The sequence below is a fragment of the Balaenoptera ricei genome, chromosome 19 (assembly GCF_028023285.1).
Source record: "Balaenoptera ricei isolate mBalRic1 chromosome 19, mBalRic1.hap2, whole genome shotgun sequence".
NCBI classification, from domain to species: Eukaryota; Metazoa; Chordata; class Mammalia; order Artiodactyla; family Balaenopteridae; genus Balaenoptera; species Balaenoptera ricei.
This window is the reverse complement of record NC_082657.1, coordinates 36,356,507-36,377,720: the sequence shown is the minus strand read 5'-3', so window position 1 is coordinate 36,377,720 and position 21,214 is coordinate 36,356,507. Positions and strand designations below refer to the sequence as shown.

General features: G+C 54.9%; 2 protein-coding genes across 3 annotated transcripts in view; both read right to left on the bottom strand.

Moving 5' to 3' along the window:
• KATNB1 (katanin regulatory subunit B1) overlaps nucleotides 1-7,747 on the bottom strand; it is a 36,640-nt gene extending 28,893 nt beyond the window's left edge. Inside the window, exons 1-3 of one of the 2 annotated variants that reach the window (XM_059905295.1) lie at nucleotides 7,623-7,747; nucleotides 6,190-6,484; nucleotides 1,777-1,907 (exon numbers count right to left, since the gene is read on the bottom strand). In XM_059905295.1, coding sequence (XP_059761278.1) covers nucleotides 1,777-1,907; nucleotides 6,190-6,229 — 171 coding nt within the window. In that variant the 5' untranslated portion in view covers nucleotides 6,230-6,484; nucleotides 7,623-7,747. Of the gene's footprint in view, nucleotides 1-1,776; nucleotides 1,908-6,189; nucleotides 6,485-7,488; nucleotides 7,578-7,622 lie in introns of those variants that run through there. The other variant, XM_059905296.1, reaches the window with a different exon arrangement.
• Nucleotides 7,748-9,014: 1,267 nt separating this feature from the next.
• The window catches only part of DRC7 (dynein regulatory complex subunit 7), a 28,905-nt gene continuing 16,705 nt past the window's right edge, over nucleotides 9,015-21,214 (bottom strand). The window contains exons 7-18 of the mRNA XM_059905522.1: nucleotides 20,924-21,142; nucleotides 18,178-18,306; nucleotides 15,750-15,822; nucleotides 14,745-14,873; nucleotides 14,428-14,556; nucleotides 13,239-13,459; nucleotides 12,246-12,461; nucleotides 11,413-11,523; nucleotides 11,215-11,325; nucleotides 10,131-10,325; nucleotides 9,401-9,540; nucleotides 9,015-9,307 (exon numbers count right to left, since the gene is read on the bottom strand). Coding sequence (XP_059761505.1) covers nucleotides 9,214-9,307; nucleotides 9,401-9,540; nucleotides 10,131-10,325; nucleotides 11,215-11,325; nucleotides 11,413-11,523; nucleotides 12,246-12,461; nucleotides 13,239-13,459; nucleotides 14,428-14,556; nucleotides 14,745-14,873; nucleotides 15,750-15,822; nucleotides 18,178-18,306; nucleotides 20,924-21,142 — 1,767 coding nt within the window. The 3' untranslated portion in view covers nucleotides 9,015-9,213. The remainder of the gene's footprint in view (nucleotides 9,308-9,400; nucleotides 9,541-10,130; nucleotides 10,326-11,214; nucleotides 11,326-11,412; nucleotides 11,524-12,245; nucleotides 12,462-13,238; nucleotides 13,460-14,427; nucleotides 14,557-14,744; nucleotides 14,874-15,749; nucleotides 15,823-18,177; nucleotides 18,307-20,923; nucleotides 21,143-21,214) is intronic.

Genomic DNA, 21,214 nt, shown 5'->3' with positions numbered 1-21,214 from the left:
ACAACTACTGAGCCCATGTGCCTAGAGCCCGTGCTCCGCAGCGAGAGAGGGCACCGTGGTGAGAGGCTTGTGGACCGCAGCGAGGAGTAGCCCCCGCTCGACGCAACTAGAGAAAGCCCGCGAGCAGCCACGAAGACCCAACACAGCCAAACATAAATAAATAAAATAAATTTATAAAAAAACATGCCACACCCACAGATTCAATGTGAAGGTCGCAGATCTGCTCAAAGATTTAGGGAGAGGAGGATGCTCCCCACTGCGGCTGAGCAGAGCCAAAAACCCGGCAATGACTTCCACGCTGCGAACCAGGCGTGGCCAAGCTCATCCCTGCGATGAAATACTGAGAGGCTTTTAGAAATCATGTCGTAAAAGGATATTTGTGGACACAGGAAAATGCTGACGATGTTGTTATTTTTTTAAAAAAACCAGGCTACAGAAGAGTAAGATAGTGTTCTGGAAACATACTGTTATACGTTTCTGTGTGTGTACACGTAGGCATGTTTGCATGTGTGCGTGTGTACATACAGGCACAAGTCTGCACACACATGCATGCGTACCTAGAAGGGCACAGAACAAAATACCAAATGTAATGGTCTTTGGATAATCAAACTATATGTGATTCATTTTTGTTATTTTTTTCCCTCCTTTACATCTTCCTGTTTTGGAAAACAGTTTTTGGCATTGAATATAGTTGTGTACAGGGAGAGAGCACCACTGAAATGGAGAAGGACCCTATGGGGCCTTCCTAGGACAGACACACCTCCCCGCATGTCCTCTGTCTGCCTTTTGTCTGTAGAGAAACTTCTGTCAAAGAATAAATTTAATCAGAGAAGTGAGGAAAATGCAGAAGCATCAAAGGAAAGCAATCAAACAAGACCAAATAATAATAGCTTAGTCATTAAACAAAGTCAAGGACCTTCAGTTCCTCTTCAAGGGCTATGGATAATAATCTGAACCATATCTTTTGAGCTGTGATACTGAAATTCCCACCAGGTGGAAGAAGTTGACTACATGACGACCAGACTATAGCCATGACCAAGAACTGCTGCTTCCAAGAACTGGCCTCAAAGAAATGGGGACAAACAGACCCCGGTACTAAAGATGCTGATCAGACCACTGCATGACCAATTTCAAGATGACTGTCAGAGCTGGCTGTGCTGCTCCGCAATGACACCCTCCCAGCACCTACATACCCCTGAAACTCTCCTTTAAAAGTTCTTGCTCTCTGATCAACGGGGGGGAGTTGGCCATTGGATACGTGTCTGCCTTCCCCCCAGTTGCCGGCCTCCTGAACAAAGCAACCTTACCTTTCAACCAACACTTGCCTCTCGAGTATTGGCTTCCAAGCTGCAAGCAGCCAGACCTAAGTTCGGTAACACTGTTAAAGAACCAGTCCTCTAATCAGCTCCAACCAGGGGCGCTCAGATCCTTTTTGTGGAATGAGGTGGGGAATGAATCAAAACAGCCGCACATGTAACTGACAGGCAAGCGGATAGGCCAGTGGGCAGGCGAGGCTCAAATTCGGGTCTGTGGGATTATTTTAGCATTCTCACGCAGGCTCCCCAGAGTTCTGTCCCATGGCCAGGTGACCCCCCCTCCCCGCATTCCTGAGGATGGGTCACTGTCCCAGCCATCAGGGTTGTCCTGGGCCTTCCTGAGTGGATGGCTGGGGAAGGCACTGATGTGCTGGGTTCCTGCAAAGCTGCCCGTTCCCAGCCCCCAACCCTGGCCTGCCCACCCACCCCTCCCCAGCCCCACCTGCCAGCCGAGCCTCACCATGATGCAGTTGGGCTTGTTGATGGACCACAGGTTGACACGGCAGTCATCCCCGCCTGTGGCCAGCAGCCGGCCCGAGGCTTTGCCCAGCACCAGCGAGGACACGTTGCTGGCATGGGCCACGATCTCCTCTATACAGGAAAGAGCAGAGGGACAAGGCAGTCAGGGGCCTGACAGGCCACATGGAGGAGGGCTAGGCCTTGCCCTGCTCGGCCACCAGCCCTGGCACCCGAAGCCCAGCGGGAGGGCTCTGCCCCCTGCGGCTCCCCTTTGGTGCCCAGACACCCACCATGAGCCGTGGGACGAGACACAGTTTGGGCCTGAGACAGAAATGACTATTTCTCAACTTCAGTCATTCCCATCCTTCCCTTAGGCCTCATGATTTTTTTCCTTCTTCTGTATACCCACGGGTACGGTTATTGACTTACTATGCTCAATTTTTAAAACTGACTTGCTATTTTTATTTAGCTGTGTCGTTTAAGTAATAATGTGCATGAAATTATAAGCTTGATATGTTCATTCTATTTTTTCTACGATACAAAAAGAAAAATGAAAACAATTATTAAAATAAAAAATATTGACCCATGCACCTAAGCACCTCTCAGCCACCGCCTGGCGTTCCTGCTTTGGGGAACACACTTTCAGAACCGTGCATGTCAACCGCAGACGAGCCGTCCCCAGGTGAGCTCAGCCAGGGCTTCAGCCCGCAGCTTCAGAATCATGAGCTGGGTTCTGGTCTGAGCTCTGCTATTGCAGGCTGTGTGGCCTTAGACAAGTCGCTCACCCTCTCTGAGTGCTGGGTTCCTCGTCGGGTAAATGGGGATAATAACAGTGCTTGGCTCACTGGGCTACTGAGGGTTCAGTGAGGACATGCCTGTGGGCTGCTGCGAGGGGCTGGGTGCTCGCGGCTGCTCGGCAGGCCGAGGACCAGACGCCATGGAGAGCGGGCACTGGGGCCCAGGAGGGCGGGCTGGGTGAGGAGGGAGCAGGACGCAGCCGCCTGAGGGGTCTAGGTATGAGGACCGACCGGACAGAGCGGGAGGCAAGGTCACTGTGGGCGGCCACGAGGGCCCCTGGCTTGGACTGGGGTGGGGGAGGGCAGTGGACGCATGTCTCAAGGGACATTGCCAGGGCCCCCAGGGAACAAAACATGGGCAAGGAACCAAGAGGCAGCCCAGGCCTCCGAGCCAGGGCCTGAGTAGCCCCTCCTGAGAACGCAGAGGGAAGAAACAGGTCTCCCCACACAGAGGAGGAAAAACCCCAACACGCTGACGCCCTGAGGCAGCTGCGAGGCCGGCGTGGGTGCCTCTGAGGGAGAGGCCGCTGCGGCTGCCCTGCAGAGGCCCCTCCTGGGCACCTGCTCTGGCCTCCACCCTGCCTGGGGGTCTCTGTGGTGCCCGCTTCAGACGGCAGGAAGGCTGGGAAGCTGGGCCCAGGAGGGATGCTTGCCAGGTGGCGTGGCTCTCAGGGGCTGTCAGAGCTGCCCAGGGGGCCAGGCTCCAGGCTCGACCTCACAGACAACACCCCACCTCAAGGCCCGGCTAGGACAGCCCCAGCAGGGCGAGAGCTCCCAGCAGGCCCAGACCTGAGCCAGGGCCCTGGGGACCCCACCACTGGATTCGAGGAAGCTGGGCCTCTCTCTGGTCCGCACCTCAGCCAAGGAGCCTTCTGTCCTCTGCACACTGTAGGGACAGATGCCTGGATGCTCTGGGGCTCTGGTCACGGACACTTACATGTTCAAGAGCTTCTGCTGGGCCAAACTGACGGCCCAACCCAGCTAGAGGGCAAACCACCTTCCCCCTGAGCACTCTGATCCCCAGCCTGGGGTCCTCTCCCCTTCCCTGAAGACAGTCCCCGCATGCGCTGCCCTCTGTGTGTGACCCACCTAGAGGCCTGACTGCCCACCCCGGCTCTCACCCTTCCCAGGGAAAGTGCTGGCTGGCCCCCACTGCACTGGGCCTCCTGGACGCACTGCCACCCCTCTCTGCACCTCGGGACTACTGCCCCCAGAGACAGTCATTAATGCATGATATAAATGTTTCCTGGGTACCTGCTCTAGGCCGGGCGCTAAGAGACAGTGGGGAGGGATAGTGATAAGTGTCTTGTCTTCACACTCCAGCCTGATCACATGGTCCCTGATACAGGGCATCCAGCCTGCAGAACCACAGACTTTAGGGTGAGAAGAATTTGAAGGTTGGGCCCTTCTAGAAGGGCTCAGACCACCCCCCTGCAAGCAGCCTGAGCAGGGGACTGATTGGAGCCCCTGGAGGGACCAGGGGGTGGGGTGGGGAAAGGGGGGCACACCTCAGGCACCAGGCAGAGGCCTCGGCATAGGGCACTGGCCCAAGAGCTCCCACTCTGGCCTGAAGGACAGCATCCAGCAATGGCCCGGGCCTGGGTACTGAATTTAAATGTACAAACAAATAAAAACAAACAAAAATCCTCACAGCAGGCCAGGTTGATGGCTGCTGCTCTACCCTGTGGCACAGGCCCATGCTAGTTTCCCAAGCTCAGGTGGCACAACCTGGACCCCACATCCCAGCCAGAGCTGGGGGAACACTGCATTCTGGCCAGAGGCACTGCGCACCTGGCACCCCAAACAGAAGATGCAAAGAACTAGGTTTCAACGACCTCACGCTGGCCAAGCACGTTCTGATCCTCCCCAGACTCTAGAGCCACAAGGAGCCAGAGGTCATTTGGGCTTGGGCTCTCAGACAGTTTATACCCATGGAAACTGCTGTGCACATGAAATTGTCAGCAGATGCCCAATATGCCTGATCACATCACCTCCCACTTGAATGCTTTGAGGGCTTGGCCTTGCCCTTCAGATAAAGCCGAAACCTCAGAAGGGCTGGGGTCCTGTAGACACATGTCCTCACCAGCCTATGTGACACATTCTCCCCACTGCTGTGCTGCAGCCCATGGCCTCTTCTGAGGCCTTCCAATGCACCAAGCTTCCTGCCTCAGGGCCTTTGCACATGCTGTTTAGGCAGCCTACAGCACTCCCCTACCCCCACCCCTCATCACCTAGTTAACTGATTCAAAGCACAACTGTTAACTGTTCCAGCTTGGAATTGGGTTCCAAGGAGAGATGGGTCAGTGTGATTATCTGATTCCTGCCTGTTGCTCTCCCCAGGCTCTGAGCCCCGTTGCATAGGGACCTTGTCTATTCTGTCCCCCACTGTCTCCCCAGTGCCTGGTTCCTTCCTGGTTTCTCAGGAAAAACAGCTGTTGAAGGTATACATTCATAACCCCAATAAATACAAAGCCACTCTGTCCAAAGTATACCCTCCTTGGGAGCCCATAACAGGATTCTCCCAGAACCCTAGGGCTGAGGAACAATTTGAAAATGGCCCAAACCTCTCATTTACAAATGAGGACGCTGAGGCCCAGCAAAGAGTTTTGCCCCGATTCTCACAGTTAAAAAAGTGAAGGAGCCTTGCTCCAGCTTCTGAAAACAGCCCAGGGACAGCGCATAGCAGAAGGTGACCACGTTGGACACACCAGATCTACGCACCCGGTTATTACAGGCCGGGTACGGCCCACAGAAGCGCCAAAGTGTAGAGCAACAGGTCTCAAAATATGATCTGGAGAACACTGGGATCCTCACGATCCTTTTGGGGGTCCAAGAGAACAAAACTGCTTTTATCATAACACTAAGATGGAATCTGACTTCTATACTCTCATTTGCTCACAAGACTATGGTGGAGTTTTCCAGGAGATATATGATATGTGAGGACATCATCACTAACGGCGTGTTTCTGCATTCTTGTGTTTTAAAATGTCTCAGTATTAATTTCTAACACGGTAAATATTGATAGATATGACTCCCATAAACAAAAACTCTTTGGGGTCCTCAATAATTTTTAAGAGTATAAAGGTGTCCTAAGACCAAAGAGTTTAGAGCTGTCAGTATAGAGTAACGGTGGGGGTGGGTGGTGCCCGGGCTCAGGTACATTCCAGAGGCTATCAGCATCCCTCTGCCTATCCTCTCACCCCAGCCCCCAGCCCAAGATGCCCTCATCTGACAGGGGCGCTTGACTTGTGAGACGTCTGAAAATGCCAAGAACATCTTTCAGGATTTCTTGCCCCATCCCGCCTGCCAGCCTAACTGGAAATCCTGCTAAGTGCTTCATTATGTTCATTTTCTCACTTGAATCTCACAGCAACTCTAGAATGGAGGCATGATTATCTCCTTGCACAGACAGGAAACTAAGCCTCAGACAGGTTAAGTCACCCGGCCAATGTCATCCAGCTACAAAATGCCAAAGGCATGATTTGCATCTTGGTCTACTTTACTCCAAAGCCTGGAGTCTCCCCCTGTGCCAAGAACTGGAGACACAGTTGGGGGTTCAGGCCACCCAGCAACAAACAGCTATCAGGGTAAATGGGGTGAGAAAGAAAACCACTTACGTAGCTTCCAGGCCGTCTTGGTGACCACAGGGGTGGCCATCCTTCAGCTGGCTGGCACCTGAAGTTCCACCCACAATAGACTGTGCTTTCCTTGTGGGGTGGGGGTGGATCCCCCCCCAGATCCGCCAATCAAGTTGGCAGGGAGTTTCCACACATCCAGGCAGAGGGAATGCTTCGTCTCCCAGCCCCGGACCACCTCGTGGTTTTAAATCATCCACAGCAGCAGCCCGTGCGTGACTGTTGGGATCCTGGGTCATGGAATGTCAGGCTTGAGCCATCCCAGCTCAACACTGGGCTGGAACACAAACAGAGGTGATGGCTTGTTAGCAAATACCCAGGGGGAGCTCAGGGGTCCCTGGGTTTGCAGACCTGCAGATGCAGCTCCCTGGATGACCAAGGCCACTTGATAAAGACAAACACCCACCAAAGCCACCAGAGCCAAGAGATGCACTGCAAACTGGGTTTGAGAATCTGGAGAGGGGGTACCTCAGGCAGGGTGACTTGGAACACAGGGAAAAAGAAGGTCCTCCCAGAGGCCAGGATGATGGGAGAAGGCTCTGTTCCAGGAAGCTGGCTGCCTGAAATGCAGCAGCTGCGGTGGAGCGGGGAAGACCACATGTCTGCAGTTCGGATAGATTGCTGGGAGTTACTGTTTCTCTGACGTATGGGAAGGGGGCGGAGTCAGAGGCTAAGTTTAGGGGCCCATCAGAGGCACCCTAGAGATAGGCATTGAAGTCTTCTCTGGGGACAGTCTCAAAGAGGGCCCTAGGGGTCCAGTTCGTATCAAGGGAACTACACCGGCTCCCTGCAATTCCCAAGGACAGTGCTGGGAACTAGGCCTCCAGTCTGGTCGTGAGTCGGTATGACTCTTCAACTCTAAAAGGCGACCTCATGGAGCCTCCTATCCCCTTCCTCCAAGCCTCCCTCCCACGAACCCTATCCTCGCCCTCCCCTTTCTCCTGGGTTCCCCAGTTCTGCCTCTCTAGTCCTCCATTCACTCCTCCTTCTCCCTGCCGCCTGTGTCCCCCATGCGTGCACATCCTGTCTCCTGGGCTCCCTAACTTGGCCCCTGCCTCGCCAGACCCTCTTTTCTCCCCTTCCCCTGCGCTAACAGTATCCCCATTCATTCACTCTCTTGATTCTTGTGTCCCTATTCATCACCCCTCCTCCTGCTAGACCCCCGGCTCTGCTTCCGGCCTCCCTGGTTTTTCCCCTCCGGCCTCCGCGCCGGTCCCACCCCTCCCGAAGCTGGGGCTGGTCCCTCGGCCTCGCCTAATCCTCCCATTCCTCTCAACTTACGGGGCACAGGCTCCAGCCTCCCTCCGCCCAGAGCCCTCTCCGCCGCAGCCTGTCCTGGCCCCGCCTGGCTCGGCCCAGCCCGGGGCTCATCCTCCCCTCGCCTCCTCGCCCCCTCGGCCCCGCGTCCACCCCACCTGCAGCTGCGACTCGGGAGGCCGAGGCTCCGCTCCAGGAGCGACCCCCACTTGCCTCCATCCCCTGGCCTGATTGGCCGCTGCTTGACAACCGACCCTCACAACAAAACCTCCGGCTCAGAGCCTCGCCTTCCTCACCTCCCGCACCAATCAGCCGCCGCGAGCGCCCCACCCGCCTCCGGGCTTGACCAATAGAAGCAGGCGCTTCTGCCGCTTTCCTAAGTACCCGCCCCCTTTTCCTGAATTGGACTAATCACGAGGAAGGAGCGTTCAAGAGCCGCCCCTCGGCCTCTAACGAACCAATGCGAGCTGCCGTGTCCTTGATCCCGCCTCCGCCTCGAGGTTTCCCTGTCCTCCCCTTTCCATCTCTTCCACGAACCTAGTTTGCATTTTCAAAATTTGAGACGCCCTCCAAGCGTTGCTGCGCCAATCCCTTTAGCAACCGTCCCGGATTGACCAATCAGCGTCCGCATTATTGGAAAACCAATTCCAGGATAGCCAATGGGAAGGGGACGTCGGGAGCAGCGTGACGCCTCGGACCTTCCATCTTGGATTGGAGGGAAGTGGGGACGAGGCCTTAGTCAGCACTTTGCGGTAATTCCTATTTCTTACCTTTGCTCAGGGGCGGTGTTTCCGTGCTCTGAAGACTTTGCCGCCCCTCCCTGGCTCGGACGCCGGCTTGAGTCCCCCACAGGAGGCGTAGAGGGAAACGGAGTCTGACTCCGGGTCCGAGTCAGTCGTGGAGCCCTGGAGGGAAGCCCCTACGGCCTCGGCCTCAATGAATGGATGAGTCGGCTGAACCCTTAGGCGGACCACCAACCTGGAACCCGAGAAAGAACGACTTCGTTTGGGACTCGTGGGTGGAGTGGGCTGAGGGAAGGGTCGTGATCCGCCGTGAACTGGGGCCGCTACCCACGGAAGTCAGAGGAACAGAGGCAGGGGTCACAAAAATGTCTTGGGAGGGAGCCACTGGAACCATGTTCAGAGGGATATCATGCCCATGAGGTCAGAGCTGAGGTTAAGACTTAGACAGCCACGTACTCTGGACAAGGTGTATTTTCAGAGCTTCCAGTTTCTTGTCTGCAAAATGAGGGTCATCGCATACCCACCACCCCACCACCACTAGGGTGGCCCAGCTCACAGAGTGAGAATGGCAAGCCCAAGGTGTGTGCCCCAGAACTTGGGGTCTTGACGCTAGACTGCAAGGGACTGGATCCCAGCGCCTCTTCTTATCAGCCACTAATTAGCCATCTGTGAAATGGGGATGGCATTGCTGTATTAAATAAGACTTGTAAAGGTGGTCCCAGGCCATAGATAAAGAAGGGAAGGAGAAAAAGGCTGGTGCTGGGGCCTGTGAACCATGAGGTACAAATGGCAAATTACAAGTGTTTATTTACAGGAAAATCAGGAGAAGCAGGAACAGATGGCTGCAGGGAGGTGGTGTGGCAGCGAGGCCAGGTGCCCAGATGGATGGTCATTAGCTGGGCATAGGGAGCACGTGGGCCAGGCTTTGGGGGAGGTTTCTTTCTCTGGCAGCTTCACTGAGGCCTCAGGAGGGGCAAAGGACCACAGGTGTGGGGACTGAGAAGCATCAAACGAAGACTTTCAGTAACTCCACCAGGCGTGGGTCCTTGTAGAGCTTTTCCTCCAGAGCCAGGTACTTCAGTGGGGCCAGCTCCTTGTGTCTGAAATCAGGGGAGGAATGAGAGGTGGTGAGGGGTTACAAAGCTAGTGCTCCAGGCTCCTAGTGGGTCCTCTCAGCTCCTCCATCTCCTCACCGATTGAGCCGCTGCTCCAGGATGCGGATGCGGAACATGGCCTGAGAGCAGTAACTCAGGTACAAGTCTTCATCCTCGGGCGTCAAGGTCACCTGGTTCTCCTGATACCACTGCTGCTGCTTCTGCAGCTCCTGGGTCTCCTGTGGGCACAGGGAAGAGAGAGCAGGAGGGCTGATGATGACTGACTCTTAGCCAGGCTGCAGGCTGAAATCCCTGCAAGGGTCGGCCCCGCTACCCCTACTGACAGGAGCCAGAGGAGCACAGGCCTGGAGCCACTGGGGTCTTGTTTAGAGGGATATCATGTCCACGAGGTTAGAGCAGGGGTCAAGACTGAGAGTCATGTGACTCTGGTCAAGGTACGTTTTCAGAGCTTCCAATTTGCTGTCTGCAAAACCCACCCCACCACCACAGAGCTCTTTGTGAAGATTAAGTTAGACAATGCATGGGAACTACGTGGTGTGTACCTGACAAACAGAAATGGGTCAAGGACTAGGAGCTGTTATAAGGCTCCATCCATCCACCCACCGCTCCCTCTCTCCGTCCACTCTTCCACCCAATGAACAAGTGTGAGGAAGGACAACTCGGTCATTGGGACACCCCAAGCACTGACATCCTCCCCCTCCCCCGATTAGTCCCTCACAAGTCTGTGAGATGGTGAGCAAACAGCCCTGGGCCCATTTTCTGGTTGAGGATGCTGAGGTCCCCTCCCCTGCCAGGGCCCTGGCTGCACCTTTTCAAACCGGGCCTGGATGAGGTTGGCCTTGTTGATGAGCCGCTGCTTGAAGTCACTGAGGCACTCATCCTTGAGGCGCACGGCCTGCCAGCGCGTCAGCTTCTCTCCCGGTGGGAGCTGTGCCAGAAATGGGGCCAGGTAGTCCAGCTGGGCCTCCACCTGCCACAGGTGCTCCTCGTGCATCACGCGCTCCTGTGGAGAGGGGCCGGGGTGGGGGGGTTCCTCTTCATTAACATGTGACCGCACAAAACCAGGCCTCAAACCCAGAAGTGCTTGAGGCCTCAGAGGGGCCTGTGCTGTCTCTTGTAGCCGCGATTATTGGTAACAGCCAACTCTCGTGTCTTATGTGAATTCACGTGTCTCTACTTGAGCCCCAGAACATACCCAACACTCAGCAGATGCTTGCTCAGTAAATGGTAATAAAGAGTGGTTGTTAATGATGTTAAATCAAAAACTGCTGGTGAGTCCCTTTTTCTCTTCCACCCTGGGGCCTTATCTATGTCCTGTGTCGGCAGCCAGGGGCCAGTGAAGTTGGAGATGTGGGGGCCCGATGCCCAGACCTGGGAGTCTGAGAACCAGACATCTGATGCCCTGTCCTGTCTCACCAACCTCAACCAGTTGGTTAGTGAAGGGGATTTAGAAGCTGGCCTCGAAAACCAAGCTGGGTCTTGCAACCTGAGGTGGTAATGTGAACGCCCTATGCGCAGGGGTCGGATAACTCAGGCCTGTGGCCAGAGTCAGCTCGCGAGGGCTACTGGCCCAGGTCGCGACCTCCAGGGGAGCCCCAGGTGGAGGTGGGCACACAAATTTCATTCTTTCCTCGTGCAGTAGAGGTCTTGGCTTGGCCACAGCCCCTGGAAGTGGGGGAGACCTGGCTTGCATCCTGAGTGCTCTTTGGGGTGACCCATGGAAATGGTCAGCTCAGCAGCAAGAACGACCACCATGGTGTCGACAACTTCATCTCCTATACAGGGCTTTCCGGAAGAATCCCTGATCATCCTCAGCACCCTGGAGGTGAGGGGGTGTGGCTGGGGGAGGGGTCCAGGGAAAGCTAGGGCCTGGGCCAGGGAACAAGGCTCACCATGGCCTCCCGATACTCCTTGCTCTTCTCGTTGCGCTTGGTGTCATAGATGGAGATGGTCAGCGCATGCGCCGCCTCCTCTTCCTCCCGAAGCTTCAGGATCTCCAGCACCTGAATTGGGAAGTGGGGGCGGACGTGGTGAAGACACACCCCCACCCCTGCCACCTCCCATCTGCCCACTCTCCCTTGGGACCCGACCTCCAGCTCTGACTCCCAGGCCTGATGCCTGGACAACTTCTCCTCGTTCTTCAGCTTCATCATGGCCTCGGGCTGGTAGAGAAGCTTCTTGGTGTGCTCCATGGGCTCCACCTGGAACAACCACCACAGTGACATGGAGAAGCAGCAATGGCTGGGGTTGTAGGCAGATTCTGGAGCCAGACCTCCTGGGTTCAAATCTTCCCCTGCCATTTTTTAGCTGTGCAACCTCAAGGAAGTTGCTTAACCTCTCTGGGCCTGTTTCTTTCTTTCTTTTCTTTTTTTTTTTCCTGTGCCGTGGCATGAGGGATCTTAGTTCCCCGACCAGGGATCAAATCTGTACCCCCAGCAGTGGAAGCGCAGCATCCTAACCACTGGGACTGCCAGGGAATTCCCCTCTCTGGGCCTGTTTCTTCATCTATAAAAGCACAGCTAATAATAAAAGAGGAACTGGAGACTCAGAGGGGCTAAGGAATGTGCCAGGAGAGTGAGAATTTGAACCAGGAAAACCAGCCCCTTGGAGGTGGTGAGATCTACTCAGCCTTGGTCCCAGGATCTGCTCTCACCCAGGACTGGGGGGTAGGGACGATGAGTAGTCGAGGCCAGCTGGGTTGTCTTTCTTGGTGGAAAAGAGGAAGATTTTCAGAGGCGCTCAAAGAGAAGTATCCCAGATGGGAGCTCTTGATTTTCCCAAGGGGCAGAGATGAATTTCCAGGCTGGGAACCAGGACTTTCTATCCCAGTTCTCCCAAGTTGCTGGGACAGGACAGAGGGCCCCAGGGCTCTCTCCTCTCCCCACCCCCACCTGCCCCTGCCCGCCATGGCCCCCAGGCGCACCTCAAAGCTGAGACACATGTCAGGCGTCATGATGATCTTGTTGCCCTTGCTGTCCCCCTCCGTGCGCCACAGGAACTCACGCTTGGAGGCCGTGATGCGGTCCTCGCGGCAGTGGTAGCGCAGCTGGATGCGCTCATCCAGGATCAGAAACACGCGCTCTGCCACGTCTTCATCCGCAGGCTTCGCAGGGTTGCGGAAGAATCGCTCTGTGATTTTCTGGCAGGCCAGAACATGCGTAGGATGGGAGGTGGGAAGGGATTTCTGTGCCTGACCCGACGACAGGAGCAAAAGACACTCAGGGATGCTGGGGTCTGGGGTCATTTGGGGGGTCATGTGGAATAGCCCCTCCCAGCTAAACAATGGCTCTCAAGGCCCCAGGGGTTCTCAGTGTCTGGCCACTGCAGCCCTGGATGGTGCTGGATTTCTTCTCTAGCTCCCTCCACAAGATGGGGAGCTCACCACCTCTCCAGGCAGCCTGTTCTATAGCTAGACATCCCTTACTGCTAGAAAGAGCTTCTTTGCTATTCAGACATTAAACATAGGTTGCAAATAATTGGTAATGATATGGAGAAAAAAATCTCACATTTAATGTTAAGTGATACGGGAATTCTACTTACACACACACACACACACACACACACACACAAATCTTAAGTTAGAAAGGATTCTCAAAACCAAACCTATTAATATGTGGTAATATCTGAGAGTTGGCATTCTGAGATATTTTTACTTTTTACATTTTTACATGTTTTCTTAATGTTTAGTCACGAGTGTGTATTTTTTATAACAGTAAGGAAATAATACCTCCCTGGCCCAGCGGCTGAGGGCACCGTCTGGCATCAGACAGACCTGAGACTGTGTGTTTGGTAAAACTGGAAAGGTCGCTCAGTAAAGAAGTTTCCCCGGAGGGAGTCAGGGCTGTTCCCCTCCAGGGGTAACCTTGGCCCACCAGAGGGGGCAGGCACCCTGTCCCCAGGCCCAGCGAGTGCTCACCACCACGGGCCGGGGGTTTGACTCTGCACTGTTCAGAGCCAACTTCTTGATCCGGGGCCCGAAATTGACATGGCGGTAGGAAAGGAGGTCGGGCCGCCCTTGGTAGTACTCCGTCATTGTCCTGGGCGTCTCCTCCCGTTTGATCAGGCCGTCCACGCGGGCCGTTTCATAAAACTCCATGACGCGGTCCATCTCGGGTTGCATGGACGTGTATGAGTGCACTGCCGAGGGGGGGGGAGGGGTCCGGGGACAGGGCTAGGTGAGCACTGGGAGCTCTGGCCCCTGGCTTGATAACCCAACCCCAGGGCCCAGGGAGAAGCGTTAGTATGTAACCAGTGCCCTAGTGCTGGGTATTTAGGCTGCTTCCAACTTTTTTGCTATGATCAACACCATGATGAACGTCTGCAGTTTGCATTTTTTGTCCTTGCCTGCTATTTGCTGAGCAGTAGAACTGCTGGTCAAAAAGCCTACATATTTTAAAGGTATTATTGATTGTTTTGCCCAACTGCTCTCCAGAAAAGCTGCGCCAGTTTGCTGTCATACCAGCAGTGACAGGGACTCACTTGCTCACACCTGGTAGGACCATTTTTTTTCATCTTTGCCAACATAAGGGTTGTAAGATGGTCCCTTATTGATTTAGTTTCTTTCTTTCTTTCTTTTTTTAAATTTCAACCACCAAGCAAGGTTGGTCATGTTTTTAGACATATACTGACCCTAGGTTTTTCTTCTGTGAATTCTTGGATCAGGTTGTTAATTCCCAGGACATGTTCTTCCCTCACTTCCCAGCCTCCTGGGCTCATGGCCGTGTCTGCACCTCCATACTTCTGCCCTCTGCATCAGTCTTGTGGGGACACTTGTTGGTTTTCTTGCTCAGCATCCTAACCCCTGTAAATGTGGCCCCCGCTGGGTGCCCGATCCCAGCCACAGCATAGGCTGCGGCCCTGCTTTGCCTTTCCTGGAAGAACACTGTCAACGTTTCCTTGGATTTTCTGTGTTTCCCCTTACCTCCCGCGTGTCTGCTTTGCTTAGGGAGGCAGGGGCCCTTTCTGTTGCTTGCCGCCCAGGAACCCTGTCAATACGTGGATACTGGTTCCTCCCACTACATGCCAGCTGCATGGAGGCTGCTCTAAGGAGTACGTGAGGCCCCCAACCTGGGCACCCAGCTGGCCTAGCAATGGGGCCTACGTACCACGCAGAGCCTGGGGGTGGCCCGGCTTGAAGTAGTCGATATTCAGCCCCGTGACCTTGTTGATGTGCTTCAGCTCCAGCATATCCTCCCGGTTCTGGAACCACTCCTTTATCTCCAAAGTCTTGGTGCCTGTAGGGCCCGATGTGTGCTTGAAGCAGCCAGGCCAGCTCCCTCAGCCTCCATCCCACCGCCCCAGCACACGGAGGCCAGCAGGGCCCACACTCACACCAAGAGAGGGGCAGTGACATGACCGAGGTCACATGGCATGTTGGGGGACCCAGCTCTCCTGCTCCCCGCAGCCAGGGCTGCCCCCTTACACTCCAAGTCCTCGTAGGTGGTGAGGCGGCACACCAGGCCGTTGTTGTTGAGGTACGGGGCCCACTTCTCCAGCTTTGCCCGCTTGTACTGTATCACCTTCTTCCCGTTTGGGCAGCGGGTCTCGAACGCTGCAGACACAGAGTGGGCTGGGGTCCTTCCTCCCCAGATCGGGGGAAGGGAGGGCCAGCCCCACCAGCCCACCAGCCACTCATCAGCCTCTGTGCACTGTGCTGTCTGCTAGGCTCCTCCAGCCCCCACACCTGCTCCATGGAGGCAGAGGAAAAGAGTCACCAGGGGTGGCGCCTGCCCTGGAGGAGATCTCAGCTTGAGTCTGACCACACCGCACTCTCACTGCCAGGCCTTGGCTGGAAACACCATCCCCTCCTGCCCTTACTGGGCTGGCTTCTTCTGATCCCTTAAAACTTAGCTCCTATGACCTCTCCTCCCAGAAGCCCTTTCTTCCTCACCCCCCACCCCCGCCAGCCTCCAACCCCCTGGGTTCCCATGACACTCTCTTTAGCCCTTCCTACCCTGTTGGGATGGCCTGGGCCCTCTCCGTGGGTCTAGGCACTCCCACACGGGAACCTCAGCAGCCAGCAGAAGTTGGCATGGGGCACAAGCGTGCCTGTCCCCCTGCTTTCCCTGCCTGCCCCTTTTTGGTCCTGAGACCCCTGTGCCCTCTGGGTACTGTGCACAGTCTCCTCCTGGCAGAGTGGGGTGAGGGATGGGAACGGCTGTGTCCTGGTCCTTGGTCCTCCATCGCCGGCCACACTCCATCATCCTGAGTGGGTTAACTGAGCCCTGTCCTGTATGCCAGACTGGGGTCAGGCCCCAGGCTGCAGAGCTGAGTGTATATGTTGAGAAGGAAGAAATGAAGAGGGTGCAGCAGAAAGCAGGCCATGGGGGCGGAAATGAGGGACCAAGGCAGCCTCTGCTTATATCCCCCTGTCTAGTTGTTGCCACAGACATCCCCAGAAGCCCGGACACCAGTGAGGGTGCAATACCTTCTGGGGAGATCTCAATCTGCTCCACCCACGAGCACGGCATGTCGAAGCTCTTATCCTCATCCTCCTTGCCCTGTTGGGAGAAGTGGGAGTGGGGTGGCGGTTCTGATCAGGGCTGGGCCATGGAGCCGAAGTTACGGTCAGAGCCTCTGCTTCATCCCCCAGGGCCAAGCCGGGGTGGCTCGTCCGCTCCCCCGGGAAGCCCAGAGGTCTCGAGCAGTTCTGACCTGGCTTGACCCGAGATGGGGGGAGAGGAGCAGTCAGCTCCTCCCCGTGCCCACCTGGTGCCCGGCGAGGACAGCAGCACCCTGTCCTGCATGCCCCGCCTTCCCTCTGTCAACAGAGGCACGAGGAAAGCCACAGCCCTTCAGTAAAACTGAGGCTCAAAGCAGTTAAGGGACTTTCCCAGGACCCCTAAGCCTCAGTTTTCTAACTGTAAACTGAACCCCTTGGGAGGATTGACTGATAAATGTACATAAGGGTTTGGGACACTGCCTGAATGCCCTTATTGGTTTTTTTTCTTTTTGAGCCTAGTTTCCCCATCTGGCAAATAAGGCCTGGTCTAGACAAATGGTCCTCAGGTTAGGTAACCACAGAAACTTGGATAAGATTTTCTCAATTTAAAACTTCTCTCCCCACCAAATTGCTCAGACCTCTGATGCCTGCTCAGCTAATCTGTTCACATTTTGAGGCCAGCAGGGGGCGCCAGTGCCCCAGGATTTACTGCACAGGGGAGGAGGCTCTCTGGTCTCCAGAGATGAGGACGCTGGCAACACTCAACACCATGTGCAGGGGGGTCTACACAGCTATGCCAAGCACATCACACCAGTGGGCTCACTTTGTCCTCAAGCAGTCCCAGGAGGTAGAACAGAACCACCTTTGAGAACCCAGACTTGGGAGCCAGACTGTCAAATCCCAGGTTCAAATCCCAGTTCTGTCACTTACTGCCTGTGTAACTTTGGGTACGTTACTTCACCCCTCTGTGTGTAAGTCTTCCTATCAGAAAAATGGGACATGATAATACTAGTACCCACCTCGCCGGGTAGTTGTGAAGATTTAGACAAGTTAATTTAAGTTAAGCACCTACTGGCACTGAGAAAGGGGCATATGCGTGTTACCTATGGGCTGAATTGTGTCCCCTCAAAATTCACATGTCCTAACACCCAGCACCCCAGAATGTGACTATATTTGTAGATAGGATCTTTTTTTTCTTTTTTTTTTAATAAACATTTATTTTTGGCTGCATTGCTGCACACGGGCTTTCTCTAGTTGCGGCAAGCAGGGGCTACTCTTCGTTGTGGCGCACAGGCTTCTCATTGCAGTGGCCTCTCTTGTTGTGGAGCACGGGCTCTAGGTGTGCAGGCTTCAGCAGTTGTGGCACGCAGGCTTAGTTGCTCTGCAGCATGTGGGATCTTCCCGGACCGGGGCTCAAACCCGTGTCCCCTGCATTGGCAGGCGGATTCTTAACCACTGCACCACCAGGGAAGTCCCTGGAGATAGGATCTTTAAAGAGGTAATTAAGTTAAACTAAGGTCATTAGGTTGGGCCCTAATCCAATACGACTGGTGTCCTTATAAGAAGAGGAGATTAAAACACAGACATGCACAGAGGGAAGAGGCTGAGGGCACAGGGAGAAGGCACCATCTACAAGCCAAGGAGAAACCAACCCTGCCGACACCTTGACTTCCAGTCTCCAGGGCTGTGAGAAAATAAATTCCTATTGCTTAAGCCACCCAGTCTGTGGTACTTTGTTATGGCAATTCTAGCAAATGAATACATCACTTATTACTACAATGAATGTAACCAACCCCACTCCCCCATTTCACATGCAGACGCTGAAACTGAAGCTTCCAACATTTAGGAAGTTTGCCCAAGACGTCAGAGCCAATAGGGAAGGCCTCTGGACCCCGGACTTCCACGCACAGGGCCTCATGCAGACCTGCCTGATGGCCCCTGACTAGGAGATCAGCGATGACCAGGCCAATGACTTTCAGAAGGGCTGATAGGATGGACAAGAAAGGCCTGGCAGTGTGTGTGGAGGATCATGGTGGCCACGCAGGAAAGGCCTGGATGTGAGGAATGGCTGGCCCTGGGGCTCCGCTGGCTTGTGGAGAGGGTCTTATCGCCCTCCTCCAAGGGGCATGTTCTCTAGGTGGAGGGCAACCCCTGAATGCAAGTCCCAGCCCTCCCCTGCACCACTGGGGGGTCCTGGGCAGGTCACAGGACCTGTCTGGGCCTCAGTCTGCCCATCTGTAAAATGAGGGCATGGCCCAGGCCCTTCTGCTTTGAGGAATCTATAATTGGTCTATGTGGACTGCCCCCCACGCCATACCCATACACGTGGCGGGGACATGTGTCAGGCTGGCCCAAAGCAAGACAGGGTGTCAAGCCCCCTCCACTCCCCGGCCCCCACCCCTCAGAGGCTCACCAGATTTTCCACATCATCGTCATCGTTCGTCCCATCGTCCTCCTCATCAGTCAGGGACAGGAGAGGCTTGTCGGTCCCCAAGAGCAGGTACTCCCACCTCACAGAGTCTCCCAGGTCAAAGACCAGGTCCTGGTGGAGGAGGGGATCGCTGAGAGCCCCCCACAGTCGCCACGCCCCCTCCTGCTCCGTGGGGGGCAGGGAACAGCCACGCCCAGGGGGAGAAGGCACCAGGCTGGGTCTCAGGGGGGCAGAACGTGGCTCCAGGCCGCCTCTGAGGGTCCACACCTGCCCTCCTCATCCCCACAGGGAGACCGAGGCCCCAGGGGGGCTGGGACTCCCTTCCTGTGTTGGTCTCTGTGAGAGACTTGGAAACTCTCTGGCCTGGGATGGCCTGGATGTGGAGGTCAGTCTACCTTGTCGGGGGAGAGTGGCATCGGGCAGTGTTTAGAGCAAACACAAGCCAGAGAGATTGTACAGGCAGGGGAAACGGCCTCCTCAGTGGTTCTTGCCCCGTGCCAGCGGGAAGGGAACTAGACAGGCGCGCAGAGGAGGGAAGTGCGAATTTCTCCTCCCTGGTGTGGGTCCTTCACCTCTTTCCAATCCAGCCCACCTGAACCTGGGCTCACCTGCCAAGTAACTCCCAGCAGGTGGGGCGCACCATCTCCCTGTCTACCTCCCCGGGGTGGTAGGCCCCGCTCCCAACTCCAAGATGGAAGCTGCCCTCAACGGTTTCAACATAAAGCTCCCCTGACGCCAGTCCTAACCCTGTCCTCACTGTCCTGTCCGAGGCCTGGAGGGCTCAGCTGGGAGGTGGGAGGAGAGGGGAGGGGTACACGATGGGGGAGAGGGAGTGAGGGAAAGAACTGCTTGTAGATTTAACAGCAGACAGCCCAGGCTTCGTGGAGAGGAATCAAATTACACAGATGTTTGAATTTCTTAAAATCATGTCCTCCATTCTGTCACTTTTCTTTTTTGGCTGCACCGTGGGGCTTGTGGGATCTTAGTTCCCCGACCAGGGATTGAACCCGGGCCCTCAGTAATGAAAGCTCGGAGCCCCAACCACTGCAGCCAGGGAATTCCCCATTCTGTCACTTTTGTAAGTAGTAAGCAGTAGTTAGATGTTTTGCTGCTTTATCTTAAAGTTCTACCTCTATAGAAAAAGCATAAACAAATGGACAACTACGACATCCCAGTCTCTGAGGGGTGCCTCACTCCAAGGCCATTTCAGGGTTCTTTGAAGGGGACTTCCCTGGCGGTCCAGTGATAAAGACTCCGTGCTTCCAAAGACGGGGGTGCGGTTTCAATCCGTGGTCAGGGAACTAAGATCCCACATGCCACGTGGCGTGGCCAAAAAATAAATTAGGAAGAAAAAAAGTCAAGGTTCTTTGAAGGAACAAAGCAACCGCTCCTGTGCTCATGGGGCAGTAAAAGTGACAGCCAGTGTCACGGTCTCTTTCTTCGTGCCCTCACTTGGTGATGCAGTAATGCCCCTCTGGCCTCACTTTCCCATCAGGCCACCCTTCCATCTTCATCTCATAACTTCTATTATCCCTGATAATAAATTTCCTCCACCTGGCACTGGTACAGGGTGTGCTGGGGGGAGGCTGAAGGAACTTCCACCGGAAGAGGGCCAAAGGAGGGCTGCAGCAGCCTGTGAAGGGCCGTTATCCCTCAGAGGGCTCTGACCACCGTGGCGGCTATGAGCTTGGGCTCTGGGGGAGGTGGTCTGGGCTCTGCCCCATCTGTGTGGTGAGGAAGACGTTCTTTCTCTAAAATGACAGTAACACTAGCTAACCTTTACTGAACAGCATGGGATTATTCTAAGCACCTACCGAATGTTATTTTCCACAACCCTGTGAGGTTGTTGAGGACCGAGCAACCCTGGACTCAGGGGCTCAGGGAGGCTGGGGGCTGGCTGGGTCTCCTTTGCTGAAGGCAGATGCATCTGAGCGTGTATCAAATCTGCCCGCCTCCCTGAAAGGGAGTAATGAGCTCCATGAAAGTAATGAGCTTTCATTACTGAGGGCCCGGGTTCAATCCCTGGTCGGGGAACTAAGATCCCACAAGCCCCACGGTGCAGCCAAAAAAAAAAAAGTGACAGGGGGGGCGACAGCAGTCCCTTGGAGGGGGTCACTTCGGTATAGGGGGCGAGGGGCCCAGGATCTACCTTTGGGAAACTGGCCTGGTTGTAAATGGAGGACGTTGGAAATAACAAAAGAGCACAGGACTTGGTGCCTGGAGCCTGTCTCTCTTTTGATTTGCATACAGCTCAATGAATTTCCATAAATTGGGTGCACCCAGGTTCCCTGCCCCCGGATCAAGAAATAGATCATTGTCCAGAACCCCAGAAAGTCCCCTGGTATCCAGTTACAACCTCCCTCCAACTGTGTGCACGTATTTTCAACTTCTATAAATGGCACTGAGTTTATTATACATATGTATGTATGGAAATTCATTGAGCTGGACGTGTAGGATGAGTGCACTTTCCTGCATGTGTATTGCACTTCAATACAACATTTTAAAAAAATCAAATGAACTAACAAGCCACATTTTATAAGAATATACAAACCAAAAGAACGACAATAATCATATTGGAACGATTATGTATGGGCAAAGGAGTGGGCCCTGGGCACTCAGCTACAGGGAAAGTCCAAAGCCCTCCTGGCCTGGTGGCCAGATCTCCCCACAGGTCACACCTGCCTTCCCCCACTGTGCCTGCCATACCCGCCCAGGCCCCGCCCAGCACCTTGCAGCAGTTCCAGCAGTCCTGCATGTTGACCCAGTAGTTCTTGTGGTTCCAGAGGCTCTCTATTCCCAGGAAGTGGTCGTCCTGGGTGCTGTAGCTGCGTCCAGTGAACGGGTCAATGAAAAAGCTCTCGGGCACCTCGCGTTTCCCCGACAACACCAGGACCCAGGAGTGTACCCGCAGGCCGTGCAGGGGGTCCGTCTTTGCACTCTCCTGCTCCTGCACGGGAAAGGTGGGTGACCATGAGCCAGATGGATGGGAATGGGGCCATCAGGGGCCCAAACATCTCCC